General features: G+C 43.9%; 1 protein-coding gene across 8 annotated transcripts in view; it reads left to right on the top strand.

Annotated features, from left to right (window-relative positions):
• MPND (MPN domain containing) overlaps positions 1-17576 on the top strand; it is a 719135-nt gene that overhangs the window by 491518 nt on the left and 210041 nt on the right. For all 8 annotated transcript variants that reach the window (XM_077475745.1, XM_077475748.1, XM_077475740.1 and 5 more), the window contains 3 exons: positions 16731-16827; positions 16908-16980; positions 17069-17145. In XM_077475745.1, coding sequence (XP_077331871.1) covers positions 16731-16827; positions 16908-16980; positions 17069-17145 — 247 coding nt within the window. The remainder of the gene's footprint in view (positions 1-16730; positions 16828-16907; positions 16981-17068; positions 17146-17576) is intronic.

Raw genomic sequence — 17576 nt, 5'->3', positions numbered from 1 at the left:
CGATAGTCGTTGCAGTGCCCACTCGACACTGCTGATGCCATCCTCTTGTTTAATGTTTGTATATAACGATTCTACGTCTATCGTCACCAGTATGTCACTTTCATTGATGGGGAGGCTCCAAGGCTAATTTAATCTGCCTTCCCTAAGGGCGTTATAGATGAAGGGGAAGTATCTGTGTTTATCCCTAGCAGAGTAAGGGCATCCCACACCCAAAATGGCGCTGTCAGTTCAGCGCAGGCGTAGTGGAGCACTGCACCCTATTTAAGCAGTAAGGTGCACCAACATGGCCGCTCCAGAGGACGTCGTAGTGACGAAACGCGTAGGGCGTGGCCACGTTGTGTGCACTCGTTTGAGACGAACGGCTGAGTTTTTCCATACGCATATGCTTTTAATGTCAAATGTGAGTAGTTTTTAATACTAATAAACGAACGATCTGGTTAAGAATGTATTACACTATGGATATGTCTTTCCTCATATATAATTAACGTTGGATACCATACGGACGGAATAACGAAGCTTCACCCAGCGCACCAGCAGCAGCCAGAGAGCGGCACAGTGGCTTACATTGTGAAGGTCCATCCAGCCCCATAAGGGGCATTAACTCTGGTGAGAGCATTCACATACTATAGCACTGAGTGGCGCACCGGGGATGAAGTTCTCTAATTGAAAACCCGCACTATTTGCACGAGTGAATCAAATATTCCCTATTGACTTTATGCATCAATTACAACAATAATCTGAAGAGGCAGTATCATTAAGCCAAACATTAATTTTGGACTTACATTGGACATAGATGCGTCTTCATGCGATTATTGGTTGAATATATTTCTGATCCCTGGTTGTTCTGATCCTTAGTTGCTTTTTTTGCACATATTTTGCGCCTTCATGCGATTATTGGTTGAATATATTTCTGATCCCTGGTTGTTCTGATCCTTAGTTGTTTTTTGCACATATTTTGCACATGTTTGCACAGTCTGTTCTGAACTAGCACATTGTTGAATACAAACAACATTTTCACCATGTTGCATACCTAAATGAATGTTTACATGTTTTTAGTATCCACCCATAGTAGGCTGATACGTATAAGATAACTTAATATCCACTTTGATTATAATTATGATGGAACACGTATGTTGATTCCACATTGATCACACACATCTTTTAATTAGGATAAAATTATTTTAGGAAATCTTTGCACGCTACTGCCAACAGTTTTTTCTTTTTATATAAAAAATTAAACACCAGGTTTTGATAGGTTAACTTATCACATCACTGATAGGGTTTAGCGCCATAACCTTTTTATTCTACACTCTCTGATGGTAGCCAAACAGAGGAACTAGCAGAGCACCCCCTGTACACTAACCATTGGGTTGGAGAAAGTTGGCTTGCTTTCCCTTTTTTTTTGGAAGTTGATAACCCAGCCATATCTCTGCAGGGTATAAGGACCTCTTGGTGCAACAGCAATTGTTCCAGTCCTCTGGATAGAAGAAGAATGACGTCCAGGTAGTGGCAAACCTGTTCTCTGAGTGGAGCTGACACGGCACTGAGACCCTTGAAAACATTCTCAGATATATTTATAAGCCACAAGGTAAGCTGTTAAAGTGGAGATGCGTAACCAATCGCCAAACTTACTTCTTTTTGGAGGGAAAAGGAAAGAAAAAAAAATTGGGATGTGAGGATAGGCATCCTGACAATCCAGCAGTAGCATCCAGTGGCGGCAACGACAGCGACAGAAGAACAGACAAATGCTAGTAAAAGAGCTAGCAGAAGATAGTGGAGGCCTGGCGGAAGAACCAAAGAGGGGGACAAGACCCCCGAAGAGCAGGACAAGACCCCGAAGTCGGGAGAAGACCCCCGGACGGCGGTGATGACGAAGAAGAAAGCCGGGCTTCTCCGCTAGTAAAAGAGCTAGCAGAAGATAGCGGAGGAGTCCAGCGAGAAGATCCCCCAAGACGGAAGAAGAGAAGACCACCGGAGCTGTCCAATAAATTAATTAAAAAAACTTGTGTTGTGCTTTTTTATTTACTTTTTTTCACCCCCTACCCCAAAGCACCCCCCATGTTGAGGGCACACGGCCTGGTCCGGCTCAGGAGGTACGGCCCTCGTCCCCACCTACTTTCCTGACCGGCCGGGCTGCGTGCTCGGATAAGGGTCTGATATGGACTTTGGGGGGACCCCCATGCTGTTTTTTCGGTGTAGGGCTTCCCCCTTTAAGTCCATACCAGGTGACGGGGCTAGTGACGTGTCAATCTCGCCGATGGAGGAGGCGACATTGACTTCCTTCACTAGTCCCGTCTACCTGGAGCAGCGTTCAAAACTAACAGACTTTTCTGTGTGGGCAAGTCTGTTAATTTCAAAAGTCCAGCGGATGACTAGCACACAGACGGGCAGATAGTCCAGCGGACAATTTTGAGTCAAAACTTCTTTCTAAGGCCGCGTACACACGGGCGGACTGTCTGTCCAACTTAGTCCGCTGAAACACATTTCAGCGGACAGTCCGCTCGTGTGTGGGCTTCAGCGGACTTTTTCAGCGGACAGTCTGGCGGACTAAGTCTTTCGGAATTTCCGTAATACAGTCCGTCCAACTTTGGTTTCAGCGGACAGTCTGCTCGTGAGTAGGCTAGTCGGACGGACTAAGTATGACGCATGCCCAGAAAGGATTTACAGGGCGGAAGCGCTCAGTCTTATAAAACTAGTGTTCGTATTGAAGCTAGCATATTCGTCATGCTGCTAATTTTGTGTTTTTTTAATATAGCCCATTCTTTTCTTCATAATGCAAGTAGCTTTGCTGCTTATATTCACACAGAGTTATCCCAAATGTTTTTATTCATCCTCATCCTATGATTAATATTCCAATTTTAGAAAAATATAAAAAAAAAATATATATATATAATTAAAAAATTTATAGAATTTATCTATTACTATATATTTTTGGAACTACTATTGTCAGTTTAAAATTATTTATTTATTTATTTATTTTTGTGGGGGGGGGGGGGGGGTGTTGAAACAAGATGGACTTGCATTTTTTTTGGCCAAGCAGGACTATGTAAGTAGATAGATAGATAGATAGATACCCAAACCAGCATTTTAGCTTACACATGATTGAATGTTCAAAATCAGCAGAGCTTCCCCTCATTTCAAATGTTAAGCCTCAAATTTACAGCGACTGCATTTCCAAGTGCACTTGCAGTGCTTTAAAAATTGCACTTGAAGTTAGCATATTTATATTAACTTGAACGTGTGTTTTGTAAATCACCCCCAGAGTCTTTTGACATGTACCTGCCTACTCACAAATAAACTGTGTTTTTTTTAAAGCCAAAATAACAAAAAAAAAACATACAATATTTTTGGAAATAATAAATATTTATTTTTCGTCAGAACAAAACTAAATCAAGAGGGAGGCAACACTGGAGACAATTTTGAAGTTTTGTGAAGCCTTTTGTCCCCCAGGCACACATCAAGTGAGTGGCCACCAAAATTCAGAACCTGTGTAACATGTAAATAGGGAGCACAACATGGTCCTAGAATCCCAAAGACCAGGAACAGCAGCAGATAAGATCTATGTCCCCAGACTGTGGTACTACAACAGCCTGCGTCTTCTGTCAGAGCAGACTGAAGCCAGGCAGTCACTTCCGACTCTTCCGTCTAGCCTTCCCTCCACGCTTCGCTGGAGGCTGTGCCTCTGGTGGTGGACTTGTGGTAGGAGGAGGAGGAGGAGGAGCAGTAGGGTCTGTGTTATACAGTCTGGTGGTCGGTGTTAGCTCATCCTTCAGCCCCCGTTGAATCGCATAAAAAAAAAAAATTGCTTCGCACAAGTTGCGCTGTGCCTTCTCCATTTATAGCAACTTGCTTGCCAAATATGTACCGTAGGCCTACTCAGGATTGGGGGGTTTGCTCAGCACTTGGGTGGCTTGGCGTATAAGTGCCAATGACTCCTCCTCTGTCCGTGTCATCCTCCTGGGCCTTTTCCTGGCTAGGCGGAGGGGAGGGACCTGACTTTCGGTCCGACTCCTGCTGGGCCCAGCTAGCTCCTGTGTGTGGCTGGTCCCGGCCTCCTCCTCCATACCACTGGTCCCGGCCTCCTCCTGGGTGAGCTCATCCTGTGTAAAAAACAAAGAAATCAATAAATAAAATATGTCTATATTTTGAAATCATCAATCACTAACAATTTTACAGTTCTCACTTGCAAATACATTTGTCTTGAAATACAAAAGGCTATCATTTTGACACCATCATTTTTCCATCAGTTCACCAAGATTTGAGCCACATTTGTGGAAACTACTGTATCCTTATATCTAATTTAATTTGTGGTGAAATCCTAGATTTGGAAGCAATTCAAACATTGAACTTTACATCATTAATATTTGAGCAATCCTAACTTTAGAAACTAAAATATACCTGGCTCCAGCTGGGCGCATCAACTTCGTCCAGCAAGGAAGGGTCTGGATCTTCCAGGAATGGCTCACCTGAGGTGGAGGGAAGGGTGGAGGGAAGGGTAGACGGAAGAGTGGAAAGTGACTGCCTGGCTTCTGACGTGTCATCCAGAAAATGCAGCCTGTCATAATACCACAACTTAGGTACGTAGATCTGATCTGGTGCTGCTCCTGATGTTTGGAAATCTAGGATCTTTTTGCGCTCCCGCCTATACACGTTACGCAGATTCTGAATTTTGGAGCTCACAAAGTCAATGTCTGCCTGGGGGAGTCGGGTTTTCACAAACGTCAACATTGTCCCCAGTGTCTTCCCCCGGCCAGGACGGCTGGAATATTGTGGGTGTTTGGAATCCCACAGGCTCCTGTGCGACTCTAATATATCGATAAATGTGGAGAGGAAGGCCTCCTCCTTAAAGGGGTCTGGGGTATACTTTTGCATTTTGATTTCTGAAAAACAAAACAAAACAAACAAAAAACAAAACAAAAAAATGTCAGACCAAATGCACACTATTTATATTGTGACAATGTAGGCGAGACCCACACTACACCCACACACACACTACCACACACACACTACCACACACACACTACCACACACACACTACCACACACACACTACCCCCCCACACACACACTACCACACACGCTACCCCCCACACACACACTACCCCCACACACCCACACTACCCCCACACACTACCCCTCACACACACACTACCCCCCCACACACACACTACCCCCCCCACACACACACACACACTACCCCCCCCCACATACACACACACTACCCCCACACACTACCCCCCCACACACACACTACCCCCCCCCACACACACACACTACCCCCCCATACACCCACACCCACACTACCACACAAAACACCAACCCCACTCAACCACCAACCCACATAAAAATCAATTAACCATCAACAAGGTGAAATCTCACTATATACATTCCTAACGCAGGCTTAAAATTAAAAAAAAATAAAAAGATAACCATCTTACCGTCGCGTGTAGCACTCGCTGCTGCCGTTCAGACAAACGTACGGCCTCGCGGTAACGCTTTATATACAGCGCATGCGTTCAAGCTCCGCCTGCGTCGCCCACGTTGCCTGCCCCTGACGTTCCGTGTGACCGTATTTCCCCGCCCCTTTTACCCTCGTTCCGCTGTGGGAGATTGATAGATGAAAATGGCGGACGGAATTTCAGTGAGCAGCGCGGAGGAAAGCCCTCAACCCCATGCTTCCGGAGCAAGGAAGAGATATAAGGCCACAAACATGGCCTTTGAAGAGATGGTGGAGATGGTGGATATATTGAGAAGGGAGGATTACGATGGGGAAAATGGCCCGTATCCCAAACCCAATATCCGCAAAAACTGCATCATGAATCCAGTTGTCGAAACTTTGCAAAGCAAATTTGGGGTCCGAAGAGGCAAGGATCAGCTCCGGAAACGATGGTCCGACATCAAATCCAGGGAGCCGGACCAATACCATCGAATCAAAAAGGCCCTGAAAAAAAGTGAGTAAACTCCGCATTTATCGTGACTGTCGGACATAATCGTTCGTATAGGTATACGATATATTTGTAAATCTGGCGAATTTGATCGTTCGTGTGGTTAATAGTTCATGTAATGAGCGAATATGCTTGTTCGTATATGTGGACGTAAATAGCATGAATTTGTATATGGTGTACATTTATCTGGTGTTGGATTAGATTTTAATTAGTTATTATTTTTTTTGTATTGTTCATGATAAACTGAATTGTCACACTCAGTCTAGGATATACATTTTAAATAAAGTTTCAGAAATTTATTCAGTGTAATGTAGTCTCAATAAAAAAATGAGATAGATAGATAGATAGATAGATAAAATGCTGGTTCAACATCTGGACTGGGAATCATTTAGTGTAGTTTGGGACATCATAGAACATTTTTTTGACATAATCACACACAGGTACTCCAGGGGATGATTCGAGTGTGTCCGTCTGTGAAACTTGGACAAAAGATATAAAGTATCACAGTTTGGTTAAAGGCTAGGTTCACATTGCTGCAATGTACGAGATCGAATGTGATTTGCACCGCACTGCAGTGCAAATCACATGTGATCTCTGTGTGATGCGATTTCAGCCATACATATAGTATGGCTGAATTCGCATCGCATCCTGCCCAAACTTGTACATGGCCCTTTTTTTAGTCCACAGCCGAATCGGATCACATGGGTGTTCACACCATGTGGTCCGATTCCTGTCCGAGTTTAAAGATTGCACTGTGATATGAGAAATATTTGGAGGTGTCAAAACTTTACACTGACACTCCCAGCAGGTCACATAGGGCAGTGTGAACTGCCTCCGGGAGGCATGCGGTGCGTGAAACCACAGTAGATTTGCAGCGTTCGCACATCGTAGCAGTCTGAACACAGCCTAACTAAAAAAATGTCATTTTAATGATGTATTAAACTAGGATCTTCTAATAACCAGCTAATAATTGTACACCACTTCAAACCAATGTTTCATATTCCAATTTCTGAACTCAAATATCACTATGCTTAAAAGTATACCTTTTTTTTTTTTTTTTTTTTTTTTTCATTCTCATAGGGGAACAAAGACTCAGACAAGAGGCGGAGCAGCCCAGGACCCCCCGACCTCACCAGCCTGATTGGGCAGTTAGCCCAAGCCCCGTGTTCGAGATGGAGCTGCCCAGCCCAGTGTCCGAGAGGGAGCAGCCCAGCCCAGTGTCCGAGCTGGATCAGCCCAGCCCAGGGCTAGATGTGGAGGAGGAAGAGGTGGTGGAGATACGCACCCCACAAAGTGAGTGTCTGACAACCCAGCTTAAGGTAAACAATTAATGGCTGTATATTTTAACCAATTTTTTATCTACACATGTTTTTAGGTGATGATCTGGTTGTGGAAGGACAAGCCGCGGAGCCATTTACGACTGATAGTGCCCAGAGACTCATTGGTCAGATCATGGCCTGGAATGGCAAGATTGATTTGATGGAGAACAACATCCATGCCATGCAACAACAACTGGACACTATGAGGCAGGAAATGAAGAACATGATCGGTGTTTTAGGGAGAATCTAAGCCCCTTTTCCCTAAAACGAAAGATCATGTTCTTCATTTCCTTGACAAAAAGTTTTTAATGTTTTTAGAACATTGTTTTTAGAGGCCAAATTTTGAAGATGCACACGGTGTGTCAACATGTGCTATGTGCCATCAGAGGATTGCAATGTACGCATTTGGTGTTTGCAAACCCTTCCTCATTCTAGTATGTGAGAGGAAGGGATTGCACCCACCAAACACGTCCATTGATCACTCATGATGGTACATAGCACATGTTGACATTACCAATTTTTGGTGTGCATCTTCAAAATTTGGCTTTACCCCTTGTTTTCTGTAAATAGTTAAAAATTTGATTTTATGTATTTTTTTTATAATTTTATTTTAGAGAGAGATAGCGATAGAGATAGCGATAGAGATAGCGATTTCCAAAAAAAATTACAAAAGAAAAATATCTAAAAAAGAGGCACTGGTTGGAATGTGCACTATTAAAAATTAAAAAAAAAAAGATGTGTGTGTCTACTTCTTTCAATACTCAATACCAGTTTGGGAAGTCATTTTGTGTTTTCTGTCACAAAGGGCTTTATTTACTATTGGCAAAAACCACTTTGCAATACAAATGCACTAGGACAGGAATATGCAATTAGTGGAAATCCAGCTGTTGCAGAACTACAAGTCCCATGAAGCATAGCAAGACTGGCAGCCACAAGCATGTGACCCAGAGGCATGATTGACTTGTAGTTTTGCACCAGCTGGAGGTTGGCCAATTGCATATCCCTGAATTAGGAGAATGTAGGAGACAAGCACCGTGAAAAGCAAACAAGAACCAAACTTAAAAATTTGAACAGACAATAGATATTTCAAGAAAAATACATTTTTATTGGTCAGCTGGCATTGGAATAGCCCCCCTACCATTAAAATAGCTGACATACCGGTCACGCACCTCACGTGCTGTTTGGGGGGCTAAGCCAGGAAGGGCATGATCCAGCCCTGTGAGTTCAGGTAATATTAGTCCGGCCTCAGGCCCAATTGGTTGCAGGTACTGGTTTCCTGAAAGTTTGCGTAGAAAATTGTGCAAAATGCAGCAGCAAAGAATTACATAGTTCAGTTTATACTCTGCTAAGTTGATTGCTGTCATAAACAGACAGAACCGGCTGGCCATAATACCAAAGGCATTCTCCACAACCCTTCTTGCTCTGGCCAGCCGGTAATTAAAAACACTCCTCTCCGGGGTGAGGGTCCTTTGGGGGAAGGGTTTCATCAGATGGTCACTCAGACCGAACGCTTCATCAGCAATAAACACAAACGGTAGACCCTCCACATTCTCAGCATCTGGTGGCAAGTCCAGGCCACCAGTGATGAGACGGTGGCAGAACTCGGTCTGCCTAAAGACTCCTCCGTCAGACATCCGGCCGTTCTTCCCCACATCCACATACAGAAAGTCATATTGTGCTGACACCATTAACACCACACTATGGAACCCCTTATAATTCCAATAGTAGGACCCCGAATGGGGTGGGGGCACAATCCTCACATGTTTCCCATCGATCGCCCCTCCGCAGTTGGGAAAGTCCCAACGGGCAGCGAATTGGGAAGCCACAGTCTGCCATTCCTGTGGCGTGGAAGGAAACTGGGAGTCAAACACAGGAAAAAAAAAATTAGTCATTAAATCCAAACAATGCATAAAAAATAAAACTCAAAAACATTTTGGAACAGTTAAACAGAAATATTGAAAGTTTTTCATCAAACAAAAAAAAAGGACGGCCCAATTCACAGATTACTCAGCCCTCTGATGGACCAGGGGACATAAGTTAGGTGGGTGAGTGGGGTGGGGGACTAATTAATGAGTATACAATACCTGCAACCAATTTGAGTGGGGTGGGGGACTAATTAATGAGTATACAATACCTGCAACCAATTTGAGTGGGGTGGGGGACTAATTAATGAGTATACAATACCTGCAACCAATTTGAGTGGGGTGGGGGACTAATTAATGAGTATACAATACATAATATATATACATATACATATTCACACACACACACACAAAGGGTGTATACAAAGAGTATACAAAGGGTGGGGGGGCAGTAAAATAGTACAATGGAGCTGACAATATGAATTATAGAGAAAAACTCTCAGCTGTGGGTGTATAGGGGCCCAGGATTGCATGCTGGGGACGTTAGTGAAAGCAAATATGCACGTGGGACACAAAAAGGTAAAAAGCTCCAAAAAAATGACACAAAAAAAAAAAAATGCATGCATTCATATAAAGGGGACATTCACATCATATTCCTGTCATGGATATTAAAAGTCATGATGAAATTAATACAAACATACAATGCATATAATGCAATATTAAAAGAACAAACTTACCTTCATATATTCCTTCTGCAGGACCCGAATAATGGCAGAACAGGTCTCTGGAATAATGATCCCCAGAGCCTGGGGGGAGATGCCTGTCGAGAACTTGAGGTCCTGAAGGCTTCTCCCTGTCGCCAAGTAGCGCAACGTGGCGACGAGCCTCTGCTCCGGAGTGATGGCTTGCCACATGCAGGTATCCTGCCTGCTGATATAAGGGGTCAGCAAAGCCAGCAGACGGTGAAAAACGGGGTCCGTCATCCTGAGATAATTCCTGAAATCATCAGGATTATTCTCACGGATCTCACGGAGTAAAGGCATATGTGAGAATTGGTCACGCTGGCGCAACCAATTCTTTGTCCATGAACTCCTCCTCACCCTGTTCACAGACTGGGCTCGGGTCAAAGTATTAACCCCAACACCAAGCCCCAATATAGCACGAACTCGTTCCCGAGTACGTCCACTCTCCATGGCTTTGAAACGGTCGGCTGGACAAACAAGCTCAACTGAACGCACTGAAGAACAGCCAGACCTATGAAGAACGACCTGAAACCCAGAAACGAGCGGACCAGAAGCGCCTAACAACAGGTACCAACTGATCCACGCGTACCGAAAGACAGATACTAACCTCACAGGTAGACTGCGCCGCAGTAAACGGACAAATTAAGCTGAAGTCTGAAAAGCGCGAATCGTCTCTAACCAAACTTCTACTAACGCAAAGTCAGCAGAAGGAGCCCAAAGGGTGCTTTGCTGTGTCTTGGACTTCCTATTTCTAGTCCCGTCGTAGTGCTGTACGTCATCGCGCAAGCTTTCAACGGACTGTCTGTTCATTCGAAAGTAGGACGGACTGTCCGTCGGATTGTCTGACGGACTTAGTTGGCCAGACAGTCTGCCCGTGTGTACGCGGCTTAAGTCTGCTGGACTTTTGGGAAGAAAAAGTCCGCCGGAGCTCACACACGGGCGGATTGTCCGGTGGATCAAGTCTGCCGGATAGTCCGATCGTGTGTACGGGGCATAAGAGGGCCAAAAAGGTTCAACCTCTTCCGATCTGCAACTGGACGCTAGCCACTGTCCCCTGCGAACTACAAACAGGGTTGGGTAGAAAACATGCAATCTTTCCTGTGAATGGGATTCTTTTTTTTGAATGGGATTCTTTCTTTTTTCTTAAACCAGAAGAAATAAATATATATGCATTTCTCTTTTGTTTTGGTGTCCTACCTGTTAAAAAGTAGTGGGGGGGGGGGGGGGGGTGCCTAGAGCGCTCTTGCTGGCAAGAGGGAGCTTTTGCCCATAAGCAAGATGGCGACCGAAAACCCAATGGCTGGAACAGCCTGATGAGGCGCCCTGGCCAAAGAAAAACAGCACTGGGAGGCCATTCTTTCCCTATAGAGAGGCCTAGGATGCATGGGAAAACAAGAGGGGAACAGAACACTCAAAAGAGAAACAGACCAAGGTAAGGGAGAACACATATGAGGAGACAGAAAGAATAAAAGGGATAGGTAGCCCTGTTTGGTGCAAGGAACCCCCCCCCCCCCCCAAAAAAAAGGAAAAGGAATGAACTAGCTAGCCCCCCCCCCAAGCCTCAGCCCACAGACACTTACATGATGGCAGATTTTGTTCCTAATGAGAAAACACTACAGGGCCCCATCAAGACCCACTGAAGGTGTTCCCAGGCTATTAGTGCATTTAGCGGCCAGAGCACTGGGACTTCACACTCGGAGAGGCTAAACCCAGACAGCTACTGCATTGAGGCAGAGGCGGGGACGTAGAACAGCTTATGCCTCGTACACACGATCGGAATTCCTGCCAGAAAAAGACCAATGAGAGCTTTTCATCGGAAAATGTGACCATGTGTATGCTCCATCGGAATTTAGCTGTCCGAATTTCCCCCAGCCAAAAATCTATAGCATGTTCTCAATTTTCCCAACGGAAAAACTTTCTATCGGTAATTCCGATTGTGTGTATGCAATTTCGACACGCCAAAAATCACGCATGCTCAGATTCAACTACGAGACAGAAGCTATTGGCTACTGACTATTGAACTTCCTTTTTCTAGTCACGTCGTACGTGTTGTATGTCACTGCGTTATAAATGATCGGAATTTTAATGTGACCGTGTGTAGGCAAGACAGCTTGAGCCGAATTCCGTCGGAATTCCGTCGGGAAAACCATCAGAGCTTTTTCCGACGAGAATTCCGATCATGTGTACGCGGCATTGCTCTTCACTGGTGCGTGGAAGTATGAGGAAAAAAAGAAGAATGGGGGGGGGGGGGGGTGGCTAACTAGTCCTTTTTTATGCCATTCACTGGTACTGAGGGAGTGGTCAAGAGGCGGGCTCTATCACTAGTATGCTGCCATGTTGGCGTAAGGAAAATGCTTCACTAGCAATATAAGCAATAAGTGCACAACAGTGGGAGTAATAAATATGACACTTATAACTTTAAATAAACAAAACAGTCCATAAGATAAGTGCAATCTTCTTGTGAACAGGTGCAATCCACAAGGTATCCAACCATGAATAGATGGAAAGTAAGTGACATACACCAAGTGGACCCTCCACCACTCACACTATGTGCTCATCTCTCAGAATGGCCCCCCAATTAGACCTAGTAGCACCTTCTTGGGGTCACAATCCGAGATGTCTTTTTAAGCTCCCATCAGTGGGCTCCTGCAAGCGTAGTCTCTCATAGGTGTTGGCAACATATGGGTAAAGAAGGAACTAACAGTGTTGTACTGTAAACGTAATTTATTAAAAAACATACAACTATTCCACTCACATTTAAGAAAGCCCTGGTGCATACAGGTGATGAACATAGGCATATACAGATCAGTCCCTGGGTTACTGAATAATCGCAAGTCCTTGGCCCTGCTGCCTTCCTGGGTAATCGTATTGAGGGCACTCAGGACTGTCAAAGCGGGAATCTGTATGGTTTGCTTATCTGTCCTCATCTCCTCCCAGAAAAGAATGTGGGTAGAAGGCGAGTAAGTAAATCCCATAAAGTCTCAATCTGATAGTCAGCAATGTGCCCAAGCTGCGATCCCATACCTCTACAACAATGGCATCTCACCCTGCTGGCTGCCTGTCAAAAGTGTTAAAGGTCAGCTTCCCCTAGGCTTCTTCTCATCTCTGATATGTCAAGATGAGAAGGAGCTTGGAAAAAAGGACATACCATAGCCATCTACCATGCTGAATCTAAGGTCTGTGTGTTTGAGAGAGAGGGAAATTGCACTGGGGACACGGGGGGGGGGGGGCAGAGTAACAATCATTTGTGCTACAGACAAAGTACTTGTGCTAGGAGGTGGAAGGGAGAATAGGATTAGTGCTTGGAAGAGGGAATAAGTGCTGGGGGGGGGGGATTTTGCTGGAGAAGGGGGATTGGGGTGTGGAGATTTGTGCTGGGAGGGGGAATTTGTAGGGTGACGGTAGGTAAGATTTGTTCTAGGAGTGCCCTGGTAGGAGGGAGAAATTTTGTTTAGAGAGAATTTTGGCTCACAAAGGAAATGTATGCTTAGGAGGTAAGCATGCAGATTAGTTCTTAATATTTTTTATTTTTTTGGGGGACAGGGGGATTGGATATTTGCTCACACATAATGCCCATACATCTTTGATCTGGGTGCTAGATGACCTTGCCCCAGCATTGGATGTAACCACTGAACAGATGGATTATATCCTGAATTTTCAGGACCCTTGTAAAAACATTGTGTCAGAAACTATGAATGAGACCGAGACAGAAGTACAATTAAATCACACGTGTTTATTATATAACAATAAAAAGGTAAATAGAAAAATCATAGTCAAAGCATAGCCAGAGTCCAGTAACCGGATAGAGTAGTCAGCCAGGCCAGAGTTCAATAACCAGAATGGGTAATCAGCCAGGCCATAAGTCAGGGATCCAAGTAGAGCAACAGCAAGCAGGATAAGGAGACAGAAGGGATGTCAGCAAGCCAGTCTTTAAACAGAACCGCAGGAGATGGTTTCTTGTGATGTGACCAGGGCGAAGGCAGAGGTCACATCACTTCTCCCACCCCGTGCGCAACAGATGGGGGAAGACATTCATGCTGAGTTGGATTTTTCAGCAGATTTGGAAGCTCGGCCCTGCCCTGCCATGACCACTTAGTGCTTGCAGCAGTAGAGTGATTGGAATATTTATCTGAGTTTTCTTTTAAACAAGGAGAATGTTTGTTTATAAGCTGCAAAGGATGGTCCAGGCTTATAGTATGTCTGGCATCTTTACCCTTGCTCAAATAAGGCAGAAAAGTGTCTCTTACTCCTATATAATATGGAAAATAGGCAATCATCCATCAGAGGAAACTTAAGTATTCTAGGAAGCTTGGGTAATCATCAAGTACTTCAGTAATAGGAGCCTAAACAGAGTCATGAGTGGCACAATCACACTAGTATCCAAAGCTACTTCACACAAGTACTTAGGGCCCAGTTCCATCTGATCCATTAGCTCAGTCAGGCCTAGGGGAACCTTTTCCAAAATCCTGGTGTAAGTGTCTGAAACCCTAGTACAGGAGCCAGAGCTGGTCACAATTGAGATCCAGAGACAGTCTGAAAGAATTGCACAACCAATTCCATCTTGCCATCAGTTGGACACCTAAAGGTAAGAGTCTCCTCTACAGGGATGACCATTGCCTTGTTTAATCTGAAGATTTGTGAGTCTACAATAGATGGTTTTGCCCATTTTGTGGGAAGGTATTCCGCAAATGGATAAAGGACCAAAGAATATTTAGGCAAGGTAAAAGTCTTGCTAGGCCATATGATAGTGAAAAACCTTTGCGCCATGCTTTTGTGCATGAGAACCAAAGGCAACTGAATATTCTGCTCCATCTTAAGCAAAAACTGCAAGAATCAAGGCAGAAACCCTTTCTTTCTCACAAACACCTATCCTCATCCTTTATAGATGAAGTAATTTCTCACTTGAGCCTCCCTCCAGATCAGGTTCAGCAGTTTCTAGGACTATTGGAAATATCTAAGAAAAAATTGGAAGGGAGGAGGGTACATTTTTAGCTCCTTTTCATTAAGGGCAAGAGAGAGAGCATTAAAACGACATGACAAGAAAATTCTTCCATAGTGGAATTAAAAGATTCATGGTTCAGAGAGGAGGACAGGACATCTAAATGGTATCAGATGGGGATGCAACCTGGATGATTTTTTTGCATGGCAGCCAAGCTGAGAATGAGTCTCTTCTTGGTGTCAGACATACTGCCAATGGTGTGGAATGACACATTAGCAATCAGGTATGCCGAGGTACAGTGGGACACCCCCTTAGTGCATAAAAATAATGCTAAACTCACTTACTAGCAGTGTTGGTTGTATGTAGAAAGGAGTCTGTTCAATTTCCATATCTCCCCCAAGGCCCTCCTAGCACAGGGAGCATGTTTGTTAGCAAGGTCTTCAGAATCAGCAGCTGGTAGAAATAAGAGAAATACCTTACTAATATTAGGTAAAATGGAGATGGAGCCAGTCCTTGATTGCTTTTTACTGCACTAGAACTCACTGGTTCTGATTGATCTATAGATTGACAGCTGGGTTTCCTAATGAACGATAAAGAAATACTATTTGGCTGTCATGACAATCCAGTGATTCAGTTCTATCCTAGTCACCAGCCTGGATCAAGAGTACTAGCTTCATACCAATTTGCTGATCTACATGCTCTTTCTGGTTCAGTGTCTCAAAAAAAAATTAATAATAAATAGATAAAAGGCCAGGCAACTAGGATTTTTAGGAATTCACAATGGCAGCAATAATATTTCTCAATAAATGTTAGTATAGTTTAAGTTATGCATGATTTATTATTGTTCCAGTGACCTGTGTGTGGTGGATCACATTAACTTAAAGGCATTATGCACTTTTTTTACCTTACCCTGTAATGATGGCCTTACATGTTGTGGCTGCAGTTTGTAATGTCATGGCTGGTTAATTCCCCTTTGGCCATGGTTTATTCAGCTAGCCTGTCCTTCATTTGCCAAAAGAACAAGTCAACTTTTTCTTTCGAGTCAGTGTCCAGTGCATGCATTGACATCCACTCTATGTCACATCACAAATATGTAAGTGCTAATGTAAAAAAGCTAGCTGCATGACAAACTGTGTGTTTCTTGCTCAGCCTGTTTGTGGCTGTAAAATCAAATTAGCTCTCCTCTACACCAGCACTAGACTGAGATATTCAGAGATGATATGTTTTATTTACAGACTACAGACAGAGATCATGCAGTAACCTGTGCAGTGCCATGCCACATGTTTGTACACAAACATAAATTGCTGATGATTTTTTAAACGTGTGCAAAAATCGCAAAGACGGCTCTGGCAGCGAAAGCATTAACTCCTTCCTGCCGACCGCCTCACGGCCCTTTAAGTGTTCTAAAAGCCAGGAGGTAGAGGTGGGCATTTAGGTCATGTGACCACTGTGATTGGCTGTCACAGCGGTCACATGATCGGAAAGCTCCCGATTGCTAGTAAGCATGGGGAGCTTTCCAGTAACCGCATACTGTGGTTGGAGCACGTAGAGAGCGCACTCTTAGCGTGGTAAGAGGTTTAAACAGGCCGCATATATGGGGTTGCTTGGCATGACACATATATGTGTGCGAACAGCATGAAGAGGTTAAGAAAGCTCCTTCACTTGAATGGACTTCCTAATGTGCCTAAAAAAGGTGCTTGCACTATTTTTAGCAATGCAGTGCACAGCAAAGTGCACTGTTTTGGTGCTCTGTGCTCTGCAGTGCAGCTACGCAGGGGTGCCAATGAATGGCACCAGAGTGCACTTATGCAAAAAAAACATTAATTGCTGCATGTGAGAGCACTTCTGTATCCACCTTTACTGCTTATGTCACAGTAAATCATTATACATGGTGAACATTTGATCCTTCTGCTGCTGTTCTAGAGACCCACACACCTTGGTTCAGCTTACCTCTTTTATGGCGATAAACAAATTTCAGCCTTTCCATGTATCCATTTGCAGTAATGCTCTTCTACTTCTGGTGAGTCTTAGACATTTTTAGCTTTCTATTCTGTTTTCTTTATACAGTAAGTCTTCTGTAATTCTGATTTCTCATTGTAGGATTTCCATAGCCATCTAACACAAAGTGAAGTAGTTGGATATCTTGGGGGACAATGGGATACCAACAGCCAGTGTGAGTTTTTTTTTTTTTTTTTAAATTGAGAGTCATGTTAATTTTTCCCTTGGGCCACAACATAAGGTAAATCTGTGTTTCTTTACAGTACTTACTGTGCTCCGTGCCTTTCCCTGCCGTTCTCGTCTCAGAGACCCAGAGACCGCTGCTGCAGCAGAAGAGGAGGTGATATGTGGGGAAAGTAAATTTTTATGTGGTTGGTTAAGACAACATGAATGACTTTTACAAACATGAGAATAAAATAATGTGAGGCAGATTGGCAATTAATTGCTCTGTTATATAGGAGATTTTGAATCCCTTTGTACCAGAAAATAAAAGAAGGGAAAAAAAACGGAAAAAAAAAATTGCTGGGTTACAAATAGATAAATCTCAAAATCTCTGGGGGTCTATGCCACCTCCTGGATCACTGCAGGTTATTTACAATTTCATTAAAGCTTGAAGGATAATTTTACTATTTAAAGAGGAGCTCCACCTTAAAAAAAATATATTAAAAGCCAGCAGCTACAAATGCTGCAGCTGCTGACACTTACCTGTCCAGGGTGCCCATGATATCAGCAGCAGATGACGAGCAATCGCTCGTCTCTTGGCTGCCCCGC

Source organism: Lithobates pipiens, unplaced genomic scaffold (genome assembly GCF_037356315.1).
Source record: "Lithobates pipiens isolate NorthernLeopardFrog02 unplaced genomic scaffold, aLitPip1_a1.2 Scaffold_13, whole genome shotgun sequence".
In the NCBI taxonomy this organism is placed as follows: Eukaryota; Metazoa; Chordata; class Amphibia; order Anura; family Ranidae; genus Lithobates; species Lithobates pipiens.
This window is presented reverse-complemented; position numbering and strand designations above follow the sequence as displayed.